Below are 26,328 nucleotides of genomic sequence, written 5' to 3'. Positions count from 1 at the left end.
AAAGCTATATTTCCTGTCAAAAAATCTGAATGCCACCAGATACAGCCATGACCATGGTCCATAAAATGCAAACAATTGGTTTAGCACTCTGCCAGCTAATAGCTGTGAATAGCTTATATGGCAACAATACAAATGGAAATCCTTCAGCCAAACATGCCCACATGGTGCTCAGTTTTAAAATGCATGTTGCCCACTTAAACTATCTGTACCTTGGATAGGTTCTTGGCTGTCTTTCAGTCTTCTAAAGGGGCAATTCACATAGAAAGCAAAGTAATATTTGGATTTATTTCCTAGTGTCCAGGTCTCAAATACCAGATAGATGAATGTCACAACAGCCATATAAGTGCTATGATAGATTTTAGGGTTTTCTTCTGCGCATCTTGGCTGGTGACACCACAAAGAATCTACATAAAATTGAAAAATCATTGAAAGGGCTCAGTCTTTCCTGGAAGTGTTGCTCAGGGTCTTGAAAGATCCAGGCCACAGTTTTCCAATAGGAATAGCACTTAAGGCAGTGCATGTATTTTATTGTCCTTGATCTCTTCACAAGTAAGTGGGAATTTATTTGTTTTACTTTGAATTGGGGTTTTGGAGAGAGATTTTTTCCTCCTTGTCATCCTGAATTGTGAATGATATTATTTATCAAGAGGGTTATCTTGGTTTTAAATGGCTTCATTATGTGGTGTATGTAAGCTGACAATGACTGACTGGAGAAGTCAGAGTTTGAGAAGGATGAGAAAAGAAAGAAAAACATTTGTGAACCCATGAACTTAAAAATGCACCTGAAAGCAATGTATAGATTTGTGTGTTCTCTTTATTGATAGCTGAGTACAAGCTGAGATTTCATTTCCCATCTTGCCGACCGAACCCAGTAATTATTAGGAGGCTGTTGTCTGACTTTTCACTTCAGCTGAATGAGCAAAGACAAGAATGGAAAAGAATGTCTAATAAATATGTGTGTGCATATATAAGACATGGTGGAATGAGACTGAGCTAAGACAGGTAAAAAAAGCTGAAGTCCTGCATGTGTCTTGAGCATCTGCTCAGCTCATTCTGAGCCTCAGAAAAACAGCTCAATCAGCTGGCAACTGACAGTTTGTTAGGCCACTGTAACTTGGTTATATTTGATCAGGGTATTGGTCTGCCTGTATCTGCCTATAAATGTGTGTATGACTCTATAGTATGTGTGTTCATGTGTAACTCAGCAGAAGAGAGTCAGAGATTCTTTCTGAATAGCTGTACCCAGTGTTTCTAAGAAGTTTGGGTCTGAAATGCTATGAAAGAGCTTTGTGTGCCTTCTCGGCACAAATCAAGCCTGTTAGCATCTGTCAGCATCAGAAACAGAAGGCCCTGAAGTGCAGATGTGCTCCATTGCCTGTGGAGAGGCATATACTTAATGTGACAGTTTCTTCCCTTTTTTTCTAAACATGTATAGTATTACGTGAAGATCTACTTGTTCAGGATCTCAGTTTTCCTTTGGCAGAAGTGAGATCAAAAGAAAGCTCCCTTTTTACATACAACACCAAAGGTTTCTTTTTTATTAATTAAAATTGTGGCAACTGATTAATATCTCTTTATGGGGAAAACACATGGATGTAATTTTCTGTAGTATGCACAATTGCATGAGTGAGTGGTACAAAAGCTGGCATTTTTCTCTGTTGTTGGCTGTTACAGTGGCTTAGTGCCATTTATGGCTCTTTTTTTTTTTTTCAGAAAAACAAACGCATTCATTACCAAAATCAGAAAACAGATTGAATAGCTTTCAAAACCTCACACACTGGCAAAGCAAGATGTGCAATTGTCCTCAACAATTGCCTTCTCCTTCTGTTTTTCATGAGCTGAGATCAGTGTCTTCAAACCAAACTGAATTCATATTATTTCCAGCCCTATAATCATCACACTGTGGCTTTAGGCTGCATTCTGGACTTTGGCAAAAGATTCAAATTATTACTGCCCAAGCACATCCCAAACTGCTGCGTTAGTGAGGTGAGAGCAAAGGGGAGTGCCAGCTCTCCTGCTGGAAGTAGCACACAACAGATTAATCCATTTACCAGAGGAGAATTGGCTGTCAAAAAACGTGGGTTCATTTATGCATTTCCTAATCCTCACAGCAGCGTATGCACAGTCTACACTTGGATTTATTTCACTGTAGCCAGAAGTCTGACATTTCTAAGGCAGTCACTGTTCCACCTTCTGTATTTATCCCCTCTTGGCTCATAAAGAGGATTTTTACGTAAATGTAGAGCACTATACAGCATCCAGTTTAAAAGAGCACACTTGGGATAGGTTTCTGTATGGATTCCCAAGAAAGCAAACTTTGCTGAGGGAGAGAACCTGGACAATTCTGTGGAAATTGTTCTTAAAATGGTTGATAAAAATATTTTGGCTTCTGTGTTGCTAATTTTACCCTAAGGGCCCTTACCTAGTACATAAATTTTAATATTATCCAAGCTGAAAGTCAGTATTCAAGGTCTCAACCTCTAAAGTGAATAAGGAATGGCAGTATTGCAACAGCTCTAACCAGTAAATGTATGCAAATCAGGAACCTACCCTTCCAAAATCAGGAGGAAATAATTAGTTAAAAATAAGTAATCTAACAAATATACACAGATTTTAATCTGTGATTAATATACACAGATTTTACTCTGTAATCCACCCCCCCCTACATAATATGAATGCCTTCTTAATTAAATTCACCAAACTGCACCTAAATAAACAGTGGACTTTTTCCCCCTTTCTGCATGTATTATGTTGGTTGGATGATTGCTCTAGAAACTCACTTCATGATAGAAACTTTCTCCTAATTGCTGTGTATCTGTGTTCATGGACAGCTTTTAACTTCAGAGCTTGTGCTGTCACTGAGAATGTGTTCTATTTTTCTTTTTTTCATGCTTCTTGATATTATTTTCTGTCTTTTTCTCCTGCACTTATTAAGCTAAACAAATGTTTAGCAAGTGTCTCTTGTCTGCTCATCTACTAATTTCCTGCTGTCTCCACAACCTGTCTTACTTGAGCTCATTTGATTTCCAGACTGTCAGTGATCATGGTTATTCACATTTTTGCAGGTGATGTCACCATTTCCTTGTGTGGTGGCATCAAGATTCCCTGTTTCGACTGAAAACAGCTGAAATGGATCACATTTCTTCTTGCCCTTTTTGCAGCCAGATCATAAACCTTACTCAGACTGTGATCAACCTCTGAGTTGTGTGTTACATCTGTAATACACAACAATTGTTTTCGCCAAAATGTCTCATGTACTATTGCATAGCAGATATTTTTATTCATACTCCTTATGTCAGTGCTTTTGAAAGAGCTTCTTTTTAATTATTGCTCAGGTTTTGGGTCAGGATTACTCCACGCTATTTTCTTATTTCCAGCTTGTAGTACCAAGATGCTTCTACAGAGCTCACAGAAGAACTGATATAGCTGATTTTAGTATAAGACCTTAAGTAGAACTGCTTTGTCTTCATAATCTAAGGATTATACTGTATTACAATTGATTGTCACTTAGGGCCCAGAAAATGGGAAAAGAATTTTAGATATAAAATCCTAATCTCCCAGGTTTGATTGTGGAGAATGCCTGAGAACAAGATTGCATCTCCTGGTAGCTAGAGACTGCATGCAGTTTCCACCACAACTGCTTTTCAGAAATCCAGGAATCCTACCTTTTGTGTTGATCAAGACGTCTCTTGGAGTTTCCTTTCTCTGCTTACCTGGGTTTTAGATCAAAGCCAGCTTGGGCAGCTGGAACTACCCTTACATTGCCTATTTATTACAGACATGGTGTTCTGGTAAAAGCTGAACTAATCAACTCAAATATAATAAATCCCATGAAAAAGCTAGATTCTGTTTTCAATTTATAGCAACGACATTCAGCAGTAAGATGTGTCCAGTAAGAGTTACAATGCAAAGGATCACAGGGTGCTTGCTGCTCTCTCTGTTGGAAGTAGACATTTCCTGTTAATTTAGAATACATATTAAATTAACTCATACTTTCTTTACTTTTTAAAGTGTGCTCACACAACTTCAATACTGAAAATGGTGTGCTAACATCTCCAAATTATCCCAATAACTACCCTGTCCGGACAGAGTGCATATACACCATCACAGTGGGAATCAACAGACAGATTGTGCTGCACTTCACCAACTTCACCTTGGAAGGGAATAGACGCTGTACAGAGGATTATGTAGAAATCAGGCAAGCCTAATTATTTCTCTTGTCTTTATAACCATGGAGTTATCCAAATCCATTTAGGCATGTTCAGAAGCAATAGTTTTAACTATACACCTGTGCTGTCAGTGTGGGAAAAGGGCTTATCAGAAAACTCTAAAGGCTACCTTTTCCTCCTCCCATCCTGCTCCATTGTCGAATTTCCCGCTTGGTAAGTTCAGGGGGAGTTATGTGGACTCTTTTCCCATGCACTGTATTCTGGTTGTTTTCCTTAGTGCAGAAACAAAGAGTTTTCTTGCCTGTTTTGTGACTTTTTTTTTTAAATGTTTATAGTCTTTAAACAGCAGCTTTTCTATGATGCAGCATGGGGAACATGTACATAACCTGCGATACTTGTCTATACTGGTATCACCATTAAACTTAGGATATTAACACAGTGATTTCCTGTGTGACCTAGTCTAGGTGATCCTGCTCTGGCAGGGGGGTTGGACTGGATGATCTTTCGAGATCCCTTTCAACTCCTAATATTCTGTGATTCTGTGATTTCTAGTAAATCTTACAGGACAGAGACAAGTAGAAAAAGTAATATTTGAGGAAGGTTAGGTGCATGCTTACAATACAGCTGTGCCAAGTACACGTCCCTTCTGCTGTGTTGCTGTGTGGGATTTGCACTTTGCAGTGCCACTGCACCCATTTTTGTCCTCATGAGCAAGCTCAGTAGGGGACCCCTATCTGCAGAATGCTAATGTGGCTTTTCACTCTGAGCATCCATGAGTTTCCATGACCTCAATGAGCACCATGATAAAACTCGTTCTGAACATTATACTAGATATTCTGTATGGCTTATTCCTCAGTAAGCAGTGTCTTATTTTTTAGAACCAGACAAAAAGCTGCTTGTTGAAGTTGCAGTACAGAGATGCTGAATTCCTCCTGAATTAGCTAGTGGTTTTCAGCTGTACATACAAACTGGAAAAAGTTATGAAGAACTGAATGGCTTTTTCAACATTTTCTAAGTCAAATGTTTAATTTTTTCATTTTAAACCAACAATCTGAGATTAAATTTAATCTAAATTTATTTTTAAAATTAACACCTTAATTCAGGTTAGACCTGAATTATAACATATTGGGTTTTTTTTTCACTTTTTGACCCCAAGATCTGATTCATTTATTGCATAAATCTAACTCTGTTGTCACTGTGAAGAGCTCAGCAGCATTAAACATGTTTCAAAGATATGGCCAGAACTTTGCTAAGTGCAACTCAGCACATTTCTGCTGCCATAACCGGATTTCCAGAATGTCTTATCAAACCTGGTACTGTTAAATGGGGCAGCTAGTTAAGTCTTAGGTGAGGTACCACCCTGGTTTCTTGTCCTGAGGTGTCCTCTGATAAATTGCATTCAGTCAGCTAAGAAAATTGTTCATCTGACTACAGCTGCAGAGGCCAAGATGTGAGGGGAGGTTCTGGGCCAGTTCTTTGAGTGCCAGTAGCCTGAGTCAGCAGCAAGCAGTTTAAGTTGGGAAGATGACAAGAAAACAGAGTGGCAAGGTCTAAGCAGAAATTTCTCTCAAAAGCAGGTATAAACCTGTGAAAGTGTAATTGAAGGTATTACTATCCAATTTAAAACTATATCAAGATCACAACCATATGTAGACATAAATGTATTTATTATTGTCCTAATGACCTGTAGGGTAATATGAAGGTGCTTAAAAATAAGGTTAGAAAGCAATTGATAAGCAGGTTATCACCATCTTTTTTATTCCCATGAGACACGTGCAAGTAGCAATTTTTTGTGTGAACATTAGGTGTGCATCTTGATTACAGTGTTAGAAAATATTACTGGAAATATTACTTAATTTAAATAGGGCAAATAAGTGGCTGTAGAAATCATTCTGAAGGCTAAGAAAATATTTCAAAACATGCCTCATATCAATTCTAATTAATGGGTTCCCATTTGTATGGTGGCAAATAAACATGGTTTTTTTAATAGTTCAACTCATCTGGTTTTGTGCCAGGCTAACGAGTAAGAAGTGAGCAAACTGTTATTTCCTCAAATCAGAAGATTACTTTGGTTACACCAGTGATTGCCACCTTGTAGAATACAGAGAAGGTCCTGCCTCTGCAGCATCAAATCTACTTTAGATGCTTCTTGAGTCTGTCAATGTATGGACAGACTCTGGACAGGCTGTTGAGATGAGAGACTGAACATAGCCAGCGAGCAGGTACTTGTGGCAGGACTTCATACTGCAAGTAGCAGGATTCCTCCAGTATTTGGTAGCTGTTTTGCTGTGGAAGATGAGGAGCCAGCATTAGTCTTTCCCAGGCCTGAAAGAATCTCAAGATTTTTGATTTGTTAACATTTCTCATGGTTCTCCTCTTTGAACCAGTTTTTCTTCTCTGTCACTGTAGAGATGGAGGCTATGAAACTTCTCCTCCTCTTGGAAAATACTGTGGTACAGACCTGCCACCTGTTATAATCTCTCATGGTAACAAGCTGTGGATAAAGTTCGTAAGTGACATATTTGGCACAAGAGAGGGATTTTCAGCAGAGTGGGATGGTACATCAGCAGGTAAAATAACCGCATCAAGTATAAAACCATTTTATACATCTCATTTTTGATCTTCCATTTTTAATTTCTTGTCTTTTCCCCCACATCTTTTCTGCTTCTCATCTTCTAAAATCTGTCTGCTAATTATATAGCAGCATATATTCATGCTTTTAAGATCAAGGATACAATTTTCTTGATCCTTGGGCTTTCTTTTTCTCTGTAGGGAAGGACATGCTATTCCCTAGATAAAATGCAGCATCAACTGTCTTGTAGGTTTAGGAAAGAAGTAATCAAAAATTTAATTTAATTTAATTTAATTTAATTTAAAATATTAACTATCTATCAGGAACACTCTTGAAATTAGATGCAAATTAGTATTTCTCGGTGCTACAGGCTCTCTTGTGCTTACAGCACTGTTGCCTAAGTGCAGATTTTTGGGGCATCACTGAAGATGTTCAGGGCATGTGAAAGAGGTCAGTAGTGTGAACCTCACACATCACGTCTAATTCTCTATTCTTCCTGTTGTTAAATGTTGGCTTGGTTTCTTTGCCATTTTCAGGTTGTGGTGGAACTTTGACGACAGCTTCTGGTATCTTCATGTCTCCCAATTACCCTATGCCATATTACCACAATTCAGAGTGCTACTGGTTGCTCAGAGGAAACCAAGGAACCCCATTCGAAATCCAGTTTGAACAGTTTCATCTGGAGAATCACCCAAGGTGCAACTTTGATTACCTTGTGGTATGTACTCTGTGACACTTTGCTCCATAGGAGACAGCTGAGTATAACGAGTGCACAGGCAGGGAAAAACACATGGCCTTGGTCTTCAAATATTCATAAAAGAACAGACCTAGAATAGGAAAGTTCCATGCGGACACACTACCTTCATATCACAGGGCAGTTAGAGGTAAAGCAGCAGTGGTAAAAGCAGGACACTGACAGCAGTTGCACAGAGCAGAACAGGTAAGCATAGCTGCTGGTAAAAAAAGCATTTCTGTCTAGATAGAAAGGCAACTGAAACAAGAATCTATGTCTTTTAAATTTTTTGTGTTTTGGACAAAGGCCTTAGTATGGTCTCTTTAGTAAATTACAAGGAAAAAGGCACAACAGTGTCAATAATCCTATTGCTAATCCCAAATTTCATATTTGAATTGTTGCACAAATTATTTGAATGTTTTTAAAAGAGTTGAAATGGAGTGCAGTTTTCCCCTCTTGGTGAGTAAGCCCCTCAAAACCCACTAGTATTTAGTTACTGGCTTCCTGTTTTTCCACTGATTTTCTTGCTTCTGAAATGCCCGTCAAGCTTCCTCTGAGCAGAGATAGAATTTAACCTCTTGTATACCCAGTAACGATTCCCTAAGCAGCCATTTGTCAGGAGGAAATTACTTCGATTTGTAATGCCATCAACTTTTCTGAAGTCTGGTTTTTTTTTGAAGGTATATGATGGCAACAGCAGTAATGCTAAACAGCTAGGTAAATTCTGTGGGAATCAGATACCACAACTCATCCATTCCAGTGGAGACAGCGTGTATGTAAAGCTAAGGACAGATGGCAGTCTGCGAGGTGGAGGGTTTTTAGCCAAATACAAACAGGGTAAGTAAGTAAAAGAAAATGAGAAAATGTTCCTACAGTTAAGCTTGTTCCTGAAGCTGCTTCTTGCAGCCCATGATCTTACCTGTTCATAAGCAGAGAGCAATGGATAGAGCATATTATTGACCCAGATTCTCTCTACAGTCACAGAACACAGCAAAAAATTACCTGCCCATCTACCCATGTGATGGGAGTATCTCCTCCCTACAAGAAAGCTGAGTAGGTGGCTCTGCTTCTATTACCTGCAGCAGTGGCATTTACCGCTCCAGATTTACTGAGAATAACAAGTACTGGAAGTCCATAACAGGGTAGATTGAAGTGTTCTTGCTTTTCTGCTCACCCAGTCTCCTGACTTTTTAACAGAGAAGGCAGATAGAGCAAACTTCTCTGCTCTTCTAGCTGCCTGTGAGGCTGTATTCAAAGGATAAGTGAGTTACCTGCAGCCATCCTGGATCATTGTGAATGCTTAGGATCATTTAGCCTACCAAAAGCACTTCAAAAGGTTTTTGTATCTTATGGTAAGAGTCACATTTTTCTTGCACACATTTTTTTGTAAAATTGTTCTATCCCAGAAATATCAGAATAACAACATTTGGAGAAAAATCCAGGAAGATACATGACAAATTAAAGTTATTTTTTTCCCTGTCATAACCTTGAATATAATTTTGGTATTTACTTTTCTCCTTGTACACTCTAGCATGTATGGTCAAATGCATATTGGAAGATAGGGAATTTTACCATATACAAAATGATTGACAAGCATCTTTGTGTACCCCAAATATGACATGTCCAAGTGATAGGAATCGCTGTATGTTTATAGACATTAAGTTGTCTTAGGTTTGGACAATAGTAAATGTATTACAAAAAAACAAAGCTATTCATCCACACATGGCGCATACAATAATGCTTTGACTCCCTCATTCCTTAAAGATATCACAGATTTATCTACCATGTACGTTTCAGACTGCAAAGTCAAGATGATAAATAAGAAAAGGGTTCCCTCCCTTTCATTAATTAAACAGAAAGGGCACTTTCAAAGCACTCAGATGTAGAACTTGAGCTATCAGATAATGTGAACTACACATTCATATTTAATTCCTGAAGATACATCAGAGAAAGCTTTCAATGGCTTTCCCAAAAGCTAAAATTATGTAGGAAGTAGTGATATAAAATAAGGACGCTTACATGCCAGATGCATTTGTGTGTGCATGAAAGAAATGTAATGATGAATTGTAAAATATTGCAAAGGGAAACATGGTATCAAGTTAACATTCTGAGGCACCTTTGCGTCTGATACGTTTCTAATAAATCCTGATGGCAGGGGGTAGCATCTTTTACCCATCGTGCATTCTTCAAAATCCACTTTGTGCTCTTCATGCTGTCCTTTCAAACAGCTGTATGCTTCAGTGTAGCTTTGCAGACAAGCTCCACTCCATGACCCTGACCTTCAGCTGTATCCCGAGCATTTTGAAGTCCTAAAAACACAGACCTTGCTGCTCTGTAAATCATTTGGAAAGAATAAAAAAAAATTGCAGGAGGTAGGTGTATTATCCTTAGTGACAGACAATAGAAGAGTTTTACAAATGAATCTCAGCTATTTCTGCTGTTCAAACACTGTAGATTTGCTGTACAAAGCAAACAGCCAGTCCTGCTCCCTGCCTCCTGCCCCCTTCTCTGTGCATTACACTGGTTTGCTCCCGATACATATTCTGTGCTGTCTCCAGAAAAGGGACTGCCCACATTGATATTTTCTGTCTTTAGTGAAAGTTGGATACAGGAAAATGAGACGCACTGATCTAATGTCATAATTGTAATTTCACTCTTTATCAACTTCAATTTCTCTTTCATTTTCCCTGCACTTCAAGGAAAGGTTTCATTATTCCAGGTGTGTGTCTAGTTCTTAAGCTAGGATATTATTGTATGACTCACGAGGAAAATCATGGCTCCTTTTCAAAGAATTTCATGATCACTTCCAATTCCTGTAACTAGAAAATCCAATACAAGTGGTTTAGTTTCCAATTGTTGTTTTATCCAAGGCTTATATTTTTTACCTGTTTGCCGAAATAAACCACTTTAATCCATTAGTCAATCTTTATTGGGCACTCTCCCTCAAATATTTCAAATGACAGGGCAAATTTCTATCATTAGTTTAAAAAAACCAAACCAAACAAAACCCAACATGTTTCAGCCATAACCATGTATTTAGAATTAAAGAAAACTGCAAATGAAAATGTATGAATGCTGATGAGTCTGCAAGTGTCAGAAAAGAAGGACATAATAGGACATAATTGAAGGATTCAAGTTTGGAAAGTCTGGATTTTGTTTGCAACATATGCAATGTGTTCTTCAGTAGGTGACAATTCTCAATTCTCTTTCTGCATGATTTCTCTTCTCTAATATATTTCTCACTTTGTAATGCTATCAGTAACTTCAATTAGTAATTTTGGAGGTGCTGGGTTAATAAGCACTGCATGGATATAATTTATTATCTTTTTTTTTCTTTCAGTTTGCCACGAAGTACTGACTGTTAATCGTAGCCATGGCATCTTGGAAAGTTTAAACTATCCAAATAATTACCCACTAAATGAGCATTGCAACTGGACTATCCAAGCTACAAAGGGGAACACACTCAACTATAGCTTCACAGCCTTTGATTTAGAAGATGGATCTAACTGTGACCGTGACTTCATGAAGGTACGTACCCAGATTCTAGAAATAAGAAAAATCAGGTCTTCTCCTATAAAGAAAAACAATGAGGAAGCAGAAGACCAAGGGGAAATTTATCTTATCTGATTAGCCATTAAAACTCAAGTATTAGGTACAATTGGCCCCTATTTCCTCTACTATCAGTAGGCAAAAAGCACTTCATTCTGCCTTAAGACAGGGGTCTGCAATGGGGAGCATGAGTCACTTTGCAGGTGCCTACATTTGCTACAGAGTCTAGCTACCACCTTACATGCACTGGCTGTTATGGGTGAAGTGAGTTGTCATGATTACAGCTCCATCTAAAGAAGAAGAAATACTGAGACTAGTAAATTGATTGAAAAAGGCAATATGTCAATTATTTTTCTCTTGTTTTTACCTGAGAAGGAGTGGGAAATGTTCAAAAACTTTAAAATGTGTTATTTCTACATTTTTAAGGAGAGGCTTACTGTGTCTCCTGTTTATTATTTTCCTTTTCGTAATGAATCTGCTTCTTTAAAGAGATTGAAAGAAACTGAATTTGCCCACAAACAAAATGAGAAATTCTTAGCCAAATAAAACCATCCAGCTAATCTAAAGCCAAGTACCCTTCATTTCTATATCCTCAAAAAATTTATTTCTAGGACAACTGAAAAGATATATGCTCTCAGTTTTGTACTTTGTACTGTGGGAAATAGAGTGTAGTCACTGCTGTACTGAGGTTTACAATCTCCTGCCTAGAATTCTGCTGTTTTGCTGAACTAACCCATTCTTCAGCTCTCACCCTTGTGCAGGATGCCAGTGTGTAGTCCCTGTGCTCTACTTAGGTTTTGCATAAAAGGAATTGAAATTTAGAGAAGTGTTAGAGAAGACTACTTACAGCCAAGGAATTGTGCCCACGTTTCTGGGGATAATTATGTACACTGGGGTCTTGCAGAAGGTCCAGCAAAGGCCTGGTTAGCAGAAGGTTCAGCAACTAGGCTAATCTGTTCCTTCTAGATGTCCTCCCTTGCTCCCACTACCTCCTTACTATGCCAGCTTTCACAGCTCAAGATTGGTAATAAACTGGCAAAAGTGGTGTTCTTCCAACTTTCTTCTTTTTGTGGCCAGAATGGAACAAAAAAAGAATAGACATATAAAGAAAATAAACAAGGGAGCACTGTATTGAGAGCTAACTATTAAACCCTGGTCCATTTTTGTGAGAAGGCTGAAAAGGAAACATCGGAGCCAACTGGGGAGGCCAGTGCTAGTCTCAAGATGCCTGAGCTCTTGACCCATGAAAAGCAGGAGCCCTGAACACAGTAGCCAGACAGTGAGGAGCAAGAGACTTGCCAAAAAGACGCTATTCTAGACATAAGTCAAGGCTGGAGGAATAGTGCCAGAGGCAAAGACCTGATCCAAAGCACTTAACAAATAGAACACATCAGAGGGACTGAGGAGACAGGGAGCAGAAAAGTACTTGCACTCTTCGTTTTAACAATTTTTCAGTGCTTCCAATCAAAGAAAATACAGACTGAAAGAGGTATAAAGAGGAAAATGCAAGGGAAAAAGAGTCATGGAAGTGTGTTAAGGAGGCCTTTATTTGCAATTCATGTGACATTACTTACAAATCTTTCTCCAAATGCCATTAAGAAATACCACTTGGAAAAGATGTTCTCATCTGGTTGTTGCATGCTGCACAAATATGTGCCATAGTGTAAAAAAAGAGAACAAGGTTGAACCAGCCAGGGAGCTGAATAGTGTTTGCTCCAACCCTGCGTCTTGCAAAAGGGGAGCATGTTGGCAAGTGCTCTATGGTGTAGGGGAAAGGGGGAATCATCTGGAATAAGCGTGCAGTTCACTTTCTAAGCAGACTGCAGATATTTGGGACTTTTCTATCTGAAATACATGCAGAGTCTGATGCCACTGCAAACTGGAAAAAATGTTAATAAAAAAACCCTGATTCATAGCTGTTCAGCTAAGATAAATTACTTCTCTGTCACAGGCTATTTTTGAGATTCTTTTGCAAAGAGGCCTAAAAGGCAAAAGCTCTGATGCCCTTGCTGAGCATAGCACTGGGAAAATAGAGGGGTAATCCCATTCACTGTAGTCCAAGTTAGTGGTACATGGACCATGTGCCAGAGCCCTTCACCATTTTCTTGGAGAAAATGGGAAGCTTCTGCTCAGATAGTTCCCACTGTCTGAGTTTTAAGTGGCCACTGGTGCTGATCAGGTGGTCTTTTTCCCCAGGAGCTTTTAGGTGCCCTTTTTTCCATCTCCTTTTGGGTTTGTTGGCAGAAGCTCTCCCACCTCAGCCACTTGCAGCAGGCAGCAACACCCTACTTACCTTCTTAGCTCTGTGGCAGCCCTGACAGTAACAGCTGGCAGATGGAAGGCTTGATGACAGTATTTGCTGCTACTTGCTGGGAGGCTGGGGATGGGACAGACAAGAGTTAGCTGTTAGGTTGGATTAGGTGGTGATCACAGTTGTCGTGGTAGAGGGAGTAAGGGAAAGTGATAAGTAATGCAGAAAGACAAGATTAAATGTTGCAGAGGTGTTCTGGCAGAGAGCTGACCTGCCTGAGCAGAGTGTAATCAAGAAATGGCAGTTGCAAAAAAAACCCCAAAAACCCAAACCAAACAAAACTGATAGAGCTGCTTTTAAAAGTCAGTGGGAGGAATAAATTTATGTGGACATACTTTTATGACACTGCAAATGTCTCAAACTAGAGCGCTGATTTTTTTGAAATCTTTCTGAATTCTGAAGGAGAAAATCATGGTGCTTGGTGGGGTGGGGACAGCTAGACTGGGCAAGATGCTTTCCTGAGTACTGCTGGACTTGACCCGTTGGACACTGTGGTTTTGGTCCCAGTCTCCGTACTGGGAAAGGGCAACTTCTTCAGCTTTGTGTTTAATTATGACTTACACTTCTGATCCAAACCTATGTGCAGTATACAAGAAGAGCATTTTACCCTGTGACAAATTCTATCTGATGTATACAGTATATATTAATTTGCTATTTCCTCTCTGACTTAGTTCACATATGAGTCAGAAATTAAATATGTAGAATAATGACAAAACCAAACGTTTCTACAGACAGGTATTCCTAGTGGTTGTCAGTTACTGAAGATATTATCATCAGATACACCATCAGAGCAAATAACTGTTTCAAATACAGGACAAGAAAAAAGTTAGTCAGAAGTCCAAAGAATATCAGTGCAAGTACAGTGCATAGCTGTCCCAAAGTGAAATGCAGTCCCAGCTGTGCAATGAGAAGTCAGCTGTGTATTGTGTTACCTATTTCCTTTTCTCCTTTCATCATGGGATGCTTCTTGTGAGCCAGACGGCCGTTTGCAGCAGCTGGCTGGTGTTACTCATGGGGAGGAGCATTCCCGCTGTGCAGGGAGCCTTGAGTGACTCTGGCTCAGTCTGGCTTGGGCTGAGCCTGCTTCTCCACCGCTGCAGCATGTACAACTATACCTGTTTGAAGTAGGAAGGAAGAAGCACTGTTCTCCCGACTTAGTGGCAATTTTCTGCCCCCATGCATAGATGCCAGAAATTGAGAAGGGGCAGCCTGTGAGGAAGGCAAACTGCAGTTTTTTATAATGTCAGTCTCCAGCATGAATCTCACAGGAGAACTTTCTCAACAAATGAGTAGTGTGCAGTGTTTCATGGCCTGTCAGAGGATGTTGGCTCATTGCTAGTAATACTCACAGGATGTGTGACATTTTGGAAGAAGTTTTACAGTGAAGTTTCAAGAATATGAGATTAATTGCATGTGATAAAGACACATACAGAAGTGGCAATGGTATGATACAAGGCATACCAAAGAGCAGACTGATTCCTAATGATGCTGCACTAACTGTAATTAGATTGGATGGGCTTTAAATTATATCGTGTGCTGGGGCTTGGCTTAATAACCTAACATTAGTCTTTCTAGAGGAGTCATCAGGCTGTAGCCAGTGAGATATTGCAGACAATGATATAGAAATGTCATTCCTTCCTCTACGTTCACCAAGTTATTAGCTGAACAAGCATATATTTAACTCTCCATCTTTAATGATGAATTACCTACTTATTTAGTATGTCAGAACATAAACCCCATAGAGGCAAAGCTATTTTATAAGTCAGGAGAATGACATGTTACTGCCCTGAACATCAGATTTTCAGTGGGACTGACATTTACTCCTTTCTTATCCAAGAAAAATACCATTTGAAAACCACTAATCTTTCTGTCCTTCAGTGACAATCTCCTATGTTATTCTGCTCAGAAAGTACAACCATTCCTTGAAGTCCAGTCTATTTAGCATCTGCTTTTAATAAGTACAGGAAAGACCTTGCCCAGTCTTTTGCAGGATGCCACCAGCCTGATAAACAGATGGCAAAATTGTGTCATGCAGTAAGGCAAGTTTCAGAGCTCTCCAAGTCTCATCCCTTTGGTCTGTGCAGGATGTTAGACTAGCAGCGAGGATAGAATTATCACTGGATTAATGATAGAGAGAAAACATCTTATGGAGGCAAACAACTGCCTGATAACAACAGTAGCCTTCCTTCTGCTTCCTCTCTGGAATAAAGCACTTTCTTGCTTGCTTACTGCCAGTGTACTTAAGCAGTCCGGACCCTTCTAGTTATTAACCTCAGAGTGGTTAAAATACCATTGCACCCTTGTAAATGGAATATTATTAAATGAGTACAGTAATTAATATGGCATCTGCTCCTGAGAACTATTTCATTTCCTTCTGGTGGTAACAGGATATGTCCTTTTTTTTCCTATTTTTAAACCACAGTAGCATTCCAGGGATGTGCCATAATATCCTTTTTCTCCATCTGAGAATACTGCATTAGATAATTGTTGCTTGCACTCAGCTGGTCATCCTCTTTTTTTATTATGTTATCATAGAAAGAAAAAAAGCTTACCCTGTTTCTAGTTTTACTCTGTTTTGTATGTGTACTTAGTAAATATGCTTAAACCATACTAGGAGATTAACATTATCACATTTTATTTATAAGTATGTATTTTCAAAGTGCTACGGGAATTCTCCAAGTACAGAGAATGGCTTTGCTTATGGCCATGCACTGATCTACAAAATGTCACTGGTAGTGCATCGCGCTGGGTAAGCAGATGATATATTAAATATACCTATCCAGGTTCTGCACACAGACATCAAATTACAGCCTGCTGGCCAGACTGCAGTGGTATCCATTAGCGTATTACCATACAAGCTGGCCGCATGCCAGCCCATCCCTGAATTCCTTCAGGGGTTTATGGGCCTCCACAAGAAGTCCTTCAGTGTAAGGCTGTAAGGATGAAAGTGACAATTCTCCTTGGGTTTGTGTGGCAGGAAATTTTAGCCCTTGCACTGACTTTCAACGAGAGATCTGGATACTCAGGAGAATGTTGGGCCAAATAGCTGCCTGCCCTAGACAAGACTGGCTCAGGGCTCAGGTTTTCACTTTCCCAATTGCCTGCATTGCCAGAATCGAAATACACTTTGGCTTCACTGTTTGAAAGGTTACTTAGAAGCAGACTTACAAATGCTCACAAAAACCCCCACCCCTCAAGACAGCTAAATTTGTCAGTGATGAAGGGGTTGCATGGTGCTTACAGAAACCTCAGATGACAAGAAGCATGAGTGAAGCCAGCACAGACTCTGCTCTTGGACTCACAACATGAGTCAGGCCTTCATGGATTCAGTGTTTTCCACACCCTGCCAGCTCAGAGCAATGTGACTTTGCCTGTACCTTCAGGAAAAAGCAGTGTACAATGAAGTGACTGTGAAATGCTACCATATGTATGCATGGGTAGCATGCATGCTCCTTGTTGGGAAAGGGCATCTGGGACTCATCTAGTTGCAACTGGATTCTTCTTTCCTCCGTTCTTCTGTATTCCAGATTCTGCTGGAAAGCCCAGCCAGCATCTGTGAGACAGTGCAATGAAGTGGCTTACTCCACTCAGCACAGGCATCATGATACAAAATTACGTGGTGGCTGAAGAAACCCCTGAATCTGAATTGGTCAAAGCTTCCTCTCATCAAAGGGAAGCCCCCAGATGACTCAAGGGAAAAAAATGACACCAGACCTTGAGGAAGGCCTTGTTCCTTCTCCCTGCCTTGTTCCCATGAGCAGGTTTTGCTTTCCTGCAAACCTAACAGGCAGGAATAGTTATCTTTTTTCCCCATCTTCATTTGCTGAGACTATGCTGCAGCTCTCCTCAGTTGCCATATGCAAATTTTCTGAAATGGGGTGATTCCCAGAGAGGATCTTGCCCTCCTTGGCCTCTGACAATGTCAGTGCGATGTTGCTTGGTCTGGCAGTTGAGTTCCAGGCTGGCAAAGCACATGAGGAGCCCTGTATGCGAGTCAACAGCACTGCAAACTGCTCAGACTCGCCTGGGCTTTTCAGTGCAGATGCACCTTCTCCATCCCGCCTGACTGCTGCATCCCCAGGTACAGTCACATCTCTTTGTAAGGAGCTTTTCCCACAGTAGCAGCTTTCTGCTGAAGAATAACTTTGGAAATTTTATTGTTCCAAGCTCAGAAGCAGTCCTGCTCCCTCCACCATGGCTGGATTCTTGCTGCAGAGGAACCGCCCCAATTTCTGAGGCGCTAAGGAAAGCAGGCGCTACCAAAATAGCCGCAGCCTCATGACCAGGCATGTGCTATCCCACTGCCACAAGGGTGTGGAACCCCACACAGCCTCTTGGTCAGTAAAAGCAGGAGAGACATTTTGGGATGCTGGCCATGACAGCAAATCTCTGCCTGTACCTCAGGGAGAGGCATGGGGTCAGGAACAGGACACTGGGCAGCCTGGGTTTGCCCTGGGCAATGGAGCCATGATTTGAGGTGAAAGGACCACAGCGGTTAGCAGAAAGACAGGCTTTTTGGGGGCACTCCTGCCTGTGACTGCCTTGCTTTCACCTCAGCCTGCTCCATCTGGTGCACGTGGATGAGATTCCAGGATAAGCCCATTGCAGGTGGCTGGGCCCTCCTCCATCCAGACAGTGTGGTGGTTAGCTGGAGGTGCTCTCCTACTGCAGGCTTGGGGGTTTAAAATACCATGCTGAAAGGTTTTGAGTGCAGGTCTTGGGGTTGACCAACTAAGTGGATGTCTCCTATGCATTCCTTTCTTAAACAGGAGCTGTTTCCTACTCCTATATCTTAAAAAATATGTAAAATTTCATCCAAAGATACACCCTGCATTTCTTACATTTTTATAATAAATCCAGAGCTTTGCTAAAGACAATGATTATTTTTATATCATTTTCAGAAATAAACTTTTCCTAGAAAGACAGGAGTAAACAGATTTGCCTGTAGTCAGAAATTCTTGTTTTCTTTGAGAAGTTACTAAGTGGTAATGTAAGACATGAAAAATTATTTTTAAAAAATGCCTCTGCAGTCCAGTGTGGATTTTAATTTTCCTTGAAACTTTCAAAGGGATCTGAGTATTTTGGGCTCAGGTTACGAGTCAAAACATAGACTCAGATAGAATTCTTACTATTAAAAACTAGACATTTATACATTGCCATATGTCAGATAAATCCCAGCAAGATTAACCAGTGTGCCTATATGTCTAGTGATGCACAATGTCAAACTTCATTGCATTATGGAATAAAATGGTTGCTGGGCGAAAGTGTGTTATTGCGTGGAGACAAGAAAGTTGCCTACAGAGGTCAGAGCAAGGAATTTTATCAAAGAGCACCTAGGGCATATTTAAATAACCATATTAAAATATTATTTGGAATGAGTCCTTAAGAAAGACCTTTTTCTAGTGGCAATTGCAAACACTTCTCATCATGCAAGCACAAACATAACCTTATTTTGTTCTCCTGTTTGTGCAGAAATAGCAAGGCTCCACATCTTAAATCACAGTCTTAAACTGCCTTTGTTTCTATGAAAACTGTCACTGTGGTGCCAAGCTAGTGCAGTGTGCCACATCCTGGAGCTTTAGTTTGTTTGTTTGTTTTTTTCCTCTTGCTGACAGACCTGTGCGTTCTTAAGCTCGCACTCTAGTTCTTCTATAAGGAAATACGTTGCTTAGAAATTGATTATTTTTATTTGTGTTAGTTCTTGCTTTAACAATTAATGATGATCTCACTTTGGAGTGCATCCTGTTATTTGGACGATGATTACGTTGCCTGGATTTTGCTTCATTTTTTTTTCTGGTAACATATTTGTTGCATTGCCATCACAATTTCCTTTTCAAAAAATGACCCGTTCAGGAAGAGCTGCTCAGACACCTGTAATCGGTGCCTCTGGTGTTTAGATGTCAAAACAATCCAGTATTGAGTTTACGTCTTCAAAGAGGAAAGAGATACTTGTGTGTGTGTCAGAAGAGCTCTTTGAGGATGTCCTAGAGGTTCTGGCAATGGGTGGGATGCTTGAAGCTATGCTCCTTTCCTGAGTTCTGCAAACACAGCCTAGTGGTTTTGCTGCTGGTCCCTGTAACAAGGCATTTGGAGTGCAAACAATTTGTTTCAAGACTCAGTTTGAGACGATTATTGATACAATTACTCATAATTATATAATGAATTAATGACATCTGGTAATAGAATTATTTACAGTACCATAAAAATTAGAATCATCAGTATTCATAGGATGGATATGAAACTGAATGTTTGTCTTTGAAGACTCCATCATCTCTGGATCAAGACTGTGTGTTGTGCCTAACTAATGTACGTAAGCAGCTTTTTTGCCAGAGCATGTTAGGCTGGGGGTTTTCCTTTATAATGATTTTTCTGATGAAAAAATGTGCTATTTCACAGAAATAAAATTCTTCAAGAGAAAATTGAAATTTTGCCCTAAAAAAGCCCCAGTTTTCTGTCAGGAAAACTGAACAGATGGAGTCCCACTACCTGTCTGGAAGGCTCCTGTCCGTCTCACTTCACAAGAAGGAATAAGCTGGACAAGGCATTTGGATAGAAAAATGTCCCTGTTTCAAGTATGCCCAAGTAGAACACATTCAGTGTTTCTTTCCTCCCATTTGTTTGAGATCTTTCTTTCTTCCCACGCAGCAGAAACTCCATTTTCCATTCAGCTCTGTCCTTGTGCCCTTGCTCCAGTTCTGGCAATGAGCTTCTCTGTGACACAGGTCATTCTGCTTTGCTCTGCTCCTTCAAAGAGAGGTGAACAGCAGTGGCCTCCAGAGCATCATTACTGGTGTTAGAGATGTATTTCCAGGCTGGAGTCAGAAAAGCCAAGATGTAATACTGGTGGCCATAGTGTGTCCTCTGGGAGAGCTACCCAAGCCGAACCCATCCTGCAGCCTAGGGTAGTCCTGCTGCCCCAGTCCCACTCCACTGTACAGCAGATGGTTTTCAGCTTCTACTTTGCTGCAGGGCAGTCCTGCAGCTTGATTCATCCCTTAGAGAGCAAGTACCTCCCCTTTTCACTTTTGTGTCAGCCTATACGCTTGCTCCTAAGCAGCCCGATAAGGAGTTTCTCGTAATGGTTACTGAGTCCATGCCTAATAATTCCTCTGAATGCACTGCATCCCTATCTGGGCCCAGTGCCGGGATGCAGGCTGATGAAATGGAGGATTCTGGGTGCTGCTGGGCATTTGCTTCAGTTAAAGAAGCGGGGATAAGGATTTGGACATGTGTTGCAGCTGTTTGCATGTTTTTTCCTGTTGGATTGTCTGCCAAAATCATTACAAAACCCTTGGATTTTCTAATGGAGGCTAAAAGGTCTGAACAAATAAGTAAATTATGAAACAACTATCTACACAGAAAGAGAGCAACTGCTTTCTTCCCAATGTGTAGCTGGGAGGGAACCCCATCACCAGTTCCTAGAGTAAGCATGGTACTGAAGTGGCTAATAATCTGCCCCAAAATTCAATTGCCTTGCATAGACCAACGGAGTACCTTGTCTCATATAGCCTGGGGATGAACCTTCCTTCAACGTGCAGCAGTTGAGGATAGCACAGCTGACAAAGCAGGCCCTTAAACAAGAAATACTATCTCAGAGATCAGAAGAGAAATTGTGGCCCATGAGATCTGTGTTCAGCTTCAGTTTCACTTACCCATATTTGTGTGAGAGCAAAATGCAGTTTGAGAAGTTCAAAATGCCCTGTGAAAACACACAGCTGTTCCCTTCATTTAGAAATGAAAGACAGCTCGGAAAGCTCTGCTGTAATTCTAGCAGTGGTGGTTCTGCCCCTCCCAATGAGTTGCAGCTGGCCAGGCACTCGAATTTCCTGTGAAACTCCCCTCTGAACCCAGACCCACGGGGCAGTGCAGTGTGAAGGGATTGCCATAGTAACCAGTCTTTGTGTCTTGAAAACCTAACGGGCTGTTTTCAGGGGAAATTACACAGAAATGTGACATTCGCTGTTGTGGGTAAAAATAACACTCCCTTGATGAATCACGAAGGCTGTTTTTTGGTTTGGATTTGAAAGTTTCTGAGTATGATTTAGTCCACAGTTATTTAGAATGTTTTTTCTCTTGTAATCATTAAAACTAATGGCTGATCATTGAATATGTATCTTAACATAGTTTTTGCTTCTATTCAGAGCATGATCTCCACATTGATTCATTCTTCGCTGTTCATATTTTTCTGGTGTAAGATTTCAATGGCTTGAAGCCACAGAAATACAAGCAGTGTATACCACAAAGCTGTCAAAGGAAGTAGTACTATTAAAAAATCTAATTGGATCTGACTTTATTGCATTTTGTTGAACTTAAGCCATAAAAATGTGTAAAGCTTTCTCAGCCTGGCTTGGAGGAAGGTCATACCTGTAATGCTGGGCGTGGGATAGCTCACCTGTTTGTCAGGTGGTCCTTCATGCTTTACATTTGGAAAGGATACAGATGGATGTTCAACTTCTTAACATCTAATCTTTAGGACAATTTCATATCTATTATCAAACACATCTGATCAAGGCTTTGCAAGATCTACCAGCAATGGGTCTTCAATTAGAAACTTTCAAGCTTTTGTGATTTCACCTAAGCAAATCACACCAGAGTGATAGTTCTGAAGCTGCAATATGCTTCTCATACTCCAAGTCTTTCATTGTATTAGAGGATTGAAAACGAAGAAGATTCATGGTCACCAGCCATAAAATAGGCCATGGAGTATTACCATAGAATTATTCCTGCAATTTGCCCCTAACTTCTGGCTGAACTACCTCAAATTTATTTTTTATTAAAAAAAGACATTCAAACTAGACTGTCTGCTTGAGGATTCGAGACCATTTGAGCAGATTTCTTGGCTCCAACTATGTTGTAAATCTACAACAAGATTTCTGAAGGTTTGGCAAGACCAACATCTTGAGCAGAAAAGCTGAAGGTTTAATTACTCATTCCCATATATGAGTCAGCTAGAAAACGTGCAAAAATAGTAGCTAGCTAGCTAGTTAATCAATATTTACAAATTTATGTAATATCCTACTTCTGTACTATACATGTTGAGTGTAGGAGAGTTCTTGGTGGGGTCAGAGATTCACAGAGATTTGGAAAAAAGATTGGAATGGAGAGCAAAGATAAATAAACCTTGGCTGTTTTTCTAGAGATCATAGATTTGATTCTTTGGATGAGGAGAACTTTATGGTGATGGCTTCAGAACAGAGAAAAGTTTTTGTTGAAATTCTGAAAGGAAGCATGCCAAAAATTCACAAAGAGAATGTTCAGACAGGGTTTCTGTGCCAGTAATTTGCTGAGTTGTGTTAGGAAGATGTGCTCTGTGAGACAGAAAATCGGATGAACTGTGGCAAAGTGATAAAAAAGCACAAGGGTAGTTGTTTTTCTAAACTCAAGAGTCATAGCAACAAAAGTAGAAATAGTAAAGTAACAAACTTGACAACAACTGGCAATCTGATATGTCAAAGGCAATTTAGCAAAAATGTCTCATTTTTAAAAGCTTTGCAAAAAACTTACTCCTTTACCCTGAAAAATGACTCTGAATATTGTAATGTTTGGTGAGGAACACAGATGCATATTCAGTGTGATTTACTGGATTTGAAAAAAGTCAGAAAAGTAGAATTTGAAAGACTCTTTAAACCTATTTGGAGACAACTAATGTAAAGAGGCATAAAAGATCTCAGCATCCACTATCACCCCATCAAAATATGTATTGTCTTCATTTAAATGTGAGTATATGATTAAGTTCAGATTTCAAGATTTAAATACAGGAATATTTCCGTAGCATTTTATTTATTGGTTGGTTTGGTTTTGGGGTTTTTTTTGGGGGGATGGGTTAGAGTGATGATGTTTAAGAGTGGGATGGAGGATTTATCATCTGTTTTTCGGGAACAGAAAGATTTCCAGCCTGGCTTCATCAGACAACATGCTGACTGTCCAAATACCATCATGTAGATTATGGCTAGGAGATCATAAAGTGTTTCTAAGTACAAAAGCTCAGGAAGGATGGCTTAGCCCACTTATCCTCCAAAGCAGGATACCAGCACGAGATCATGAAACAATAAATTAGCACATGTGAAGTTTGCCTTGTGGTTTTTGAGGATTTACTTTGCTTTTAGTTTTCAATTTGTCCTCACTGCTCTGGGAGGTCCTGGTGATACTGACTGCTTGGTTTTCTCCATCACAAGTTCAGTCAGTCCCAAAATCACCTGAGTGCAGTCTTAAAGAAATGAAGATGAAAACAGAGTTGTCACCAAGGGTCTGGAGGCACTGAGTATGTTAGATGAATGATCGAATCAGACCCATGACATCCTTTTTTCTTTCTATTTCAGTTCATTGCCATTTGCCCTTTATCTTCTTCCCCAACAACCCCCAATACACACCAAAACAGAAACAGCAAAACCTTCCTACTGTACACAGTGTGCAGCCAGGTTTAAAGACATACTGCAGTTACATTTGCTCATCTTTTCATCTAAATCTTTCCACACTCCTTGGAGCTCAAACTGCTGTACACAGGTGGCCAGTGCAAGAAGTCTCACTGCTTTTTCTTTGACATCTTAATGAAAGAGTAAGAATTGGAGAGCTGGTTTTTACTCACTGGGATATTCTCTGTTTCATTTCAGCTCTATGATGGGCCTGATGCACAATCCAACCTGATAGGCATTTTCTGTGGACGGTCTCTTCCACTGGCAGGGAGCACTACAGGGAGCAGCCTTCATGTGGTGTTTTATTCTGACGGACTGAATGCTAGGAGTGGGTTTCAAATGCTGTGGCATGTTAATGGTAAGTTAACCAGGTTTATTTTCTAGGAAGGTGTGTTTCCTTCTTCCCTGTATGTGTAATGGAGTCCCAGCTTATGGGACCCCATCTCAGCTAAGTAGGAATAAGCCAATACAGCCCTAAAAACATTGTGTTTCCTCATAATTCCTCAAACACTTTCCCAGTGGATGTTTCTGCACATGTACACCTTTGAAGATCATCTGATCAGAGACGGAGAGCTGTTAGTGAAATACACTTTAGGCACAGGGATGAGGGGCATCTGCAGAATTTCTGTACTCAACAGGAGTTGTGTGCTATTACAGGGGAACTGAGGGTGACTTGGGCATTCTAATGGGAAACATTCAGCCCTCAGTTTGCCTCATTCTTTCATACTTGTTTTCTGTGCAGGATTCTCTCTAGTTTTCTTTAGTGGTGTTTGTTTTCTTAGGGAACACATTCACTTCCAGCTGCCCCTCACCCCTCTTCTCTGCATGAAATAACATTGGCCAGGATGTGATTTGGGTGGTTTTTCTCTTGTTCTTGCATGTCATGAAGACTGTCACAGGCCTCATTAAATAGGCAAGCGTGCATGCCAATTATAAACAAATCTGTTAATGACTGTACAACTGCAAACTGTTTGCAGTTTCTTCATAAGTGAGGCTACAAATGCAACTTTTTCACTCTGTTTATTTAACAGCAATACTGGACTGTAACAAGATTAATTCGTGTGCCATTGTACATCCCATCAAAGAGGATCCAACCTTAAAAATAATTAAATTGCCATAGTTGCCTTGTCTGTCTAATCAGTTCACACCATTCATCTCTGACAGCATTGTAAAGCAGCTCAAATTGGCTGCAGAGGCCCCACTGTGGGTTGCTGAGGTGTACGTCAGGCTATACATTGTTTGAATAGGAGCTCCTCCGCACTACCACAGACTGCTGGCGTTTGCGGGCTCCCAAAGGGCTCTCATCGACCAGACAGTGGTGTTTTGCATTCAGCAGAGGTCAGGGAGCATTGCTGAGCAAAGGAGGGGCATATGCAGGAGGAGTGAGTTGTGTGGCAGGAGCCAGCAGGGGAAGTGCTGCAGCACAAAGGTACGTCCTTGTGCTTTGGGGTGATGTCATTCTGGGACTGCACAAAAGAAGAAAAAGTGGAGGCTTTTATGTACGGCCAGATGACATCAGCTCCATACAGTAGCCATGGTGCTGGGTTAACTTGCTTTTGTAAAGCTCTCAAAGCTTTCCAGAATCTGCCTGCGTGGTAAGCAGTCTTCTGCTTTCCCTCCACGTCCCTCTCCAAACATTTCCCGGACACTCCGGCCCTCTCCCACCCACCTGCACTCCTTTTCTGCACTGACACATTCCCATTTCTGTCAGGCAGCACTGCCCCTCTGTTAGTTCCTGTGCACTAAGCTGCAGCCTAACACTGCATAGGGCCCAAACTGCTAATGTGTCTAAGCAGCAGAGCAGGATCTGTGGGTTCAGATAGGGCTGGCTCCTAGGGAATGCCATTGCTGGCTCTGAGCATCACAGCTGCAACTCCTGACAGCCTGTAATATGAGTGCAAGTTCCTCCAGAGCTGACCACAGTTGCTGCCTTTTTGTTCGTTGCAGGCACTTCCCTTTTTTCCTTGATTGTTGTCATGCACAAATATGGGTATTCCTCTTACCCTTGGTGGCCACATTGTCTGGGCATATATTGTTGCTCTAGACTAGATAAAATTAGATATGGTCAGGGTTCTTTTTTGGCTTCTCCCTTCTGAAAATCTTTCAAATGCACACAAAAAAGCTCACTGGAGAAAGTCTCATCTAGGGGAACTCAGCAGGAGATGCAGCCTTTTAAGTTGGGTATTTCAGAGTGAAGCATTCAGGTCTCCTCTTCCCTGCGAGCAAATCCCTAAGAGAATCTAAACCTGGATCTGGTAACATCTCACCTGACAAGAAAATAACAAGGCTATATATAATGCTGAGAGAAGAGCTTTTACTTCTGCTCAAGTAACAAAAGTGTGCTGTAGAGTTCAAGCTGCTGTGAACTATTTCTCAGGCCGTCCATGTGCTCCTTAACTGGCAGCTGTGAAACATCCATGAGATATCTGTTGAAGACATTCGCATGCTGTGGTGATAAAAGAGAGCAGCACTTAGATTTGCCACCATGTTGCCTCATCACTTGGGACACTCTTACCTGCAGCTTTGCTCACAGTTATGTGATCACAAAAAGCCAAAAGCTTACCTCATTGAGAACTGATGTG

At 40.5% G+C, this 26,328-nt stretch overlaps 1 protein-coding gene across 1 annotated transcript in view; it reads left to right on the top strand.

Annotated features, from left to right (window-relative positions):
* Nucleotides 1-26,328, top strand: part of CUBN (cubilin (intrinsic factor-cobalamin receptor)) — a gene marked incomplete at its 3' end in the record, with an annotated part of 70,056 nt that overhangs the window by 29,248 nt on the left and 14,480 nt on the right. The window contains exons 23-28 of the mRNA XM_010186140.1: nucleotides 4,012-4,198; nucleotides 6,579-6,739; nucleotides 7,278-7,459; nucleotides 8,155-8,311; nucleotides 10,815-11,002; nucleotides 23,945-24,104. Of these exons, the coding sequence (XP_010184442.1) occupies nucleotides 4,012-4,198; nucleotides 6,579-6,739; nucleotides 7,278-7,459; nucleotides 8,155-8,311; nucleotides 10,815-11,002; nucleotides 23,945-24,104 (1,035 nt within the window). The remainder of the gene's footprint in view (nucleotides 1-4,011; nucleotides 4,199-6,578; nucleotides 6,740-7,277; nucleotides 7,460-8,154; nucleotides 8,312-10,814; nucleotides 11,003-23,944; nucleotides 24,105-26,328) is intronic.

This window comes from Mesitornis unicolor, unplaced genomic scaffold (assembly GCF_000695765.1).
Source record: "Mesitornis unicolor isolate BGI_N332 unplaced genomic scaffold, ASM69576v1 scaffold35646, whole genome shotgun sequence".
NCBI lineage: Eukaryota > Metazoa > Chordata > Aves > Mesitornithiformes > Mesitornithidae > Mesitornis > Mesitornis unicolor.
This window is presented reverse-complemented; position numbering and strand designations above follow the sequence as displayed.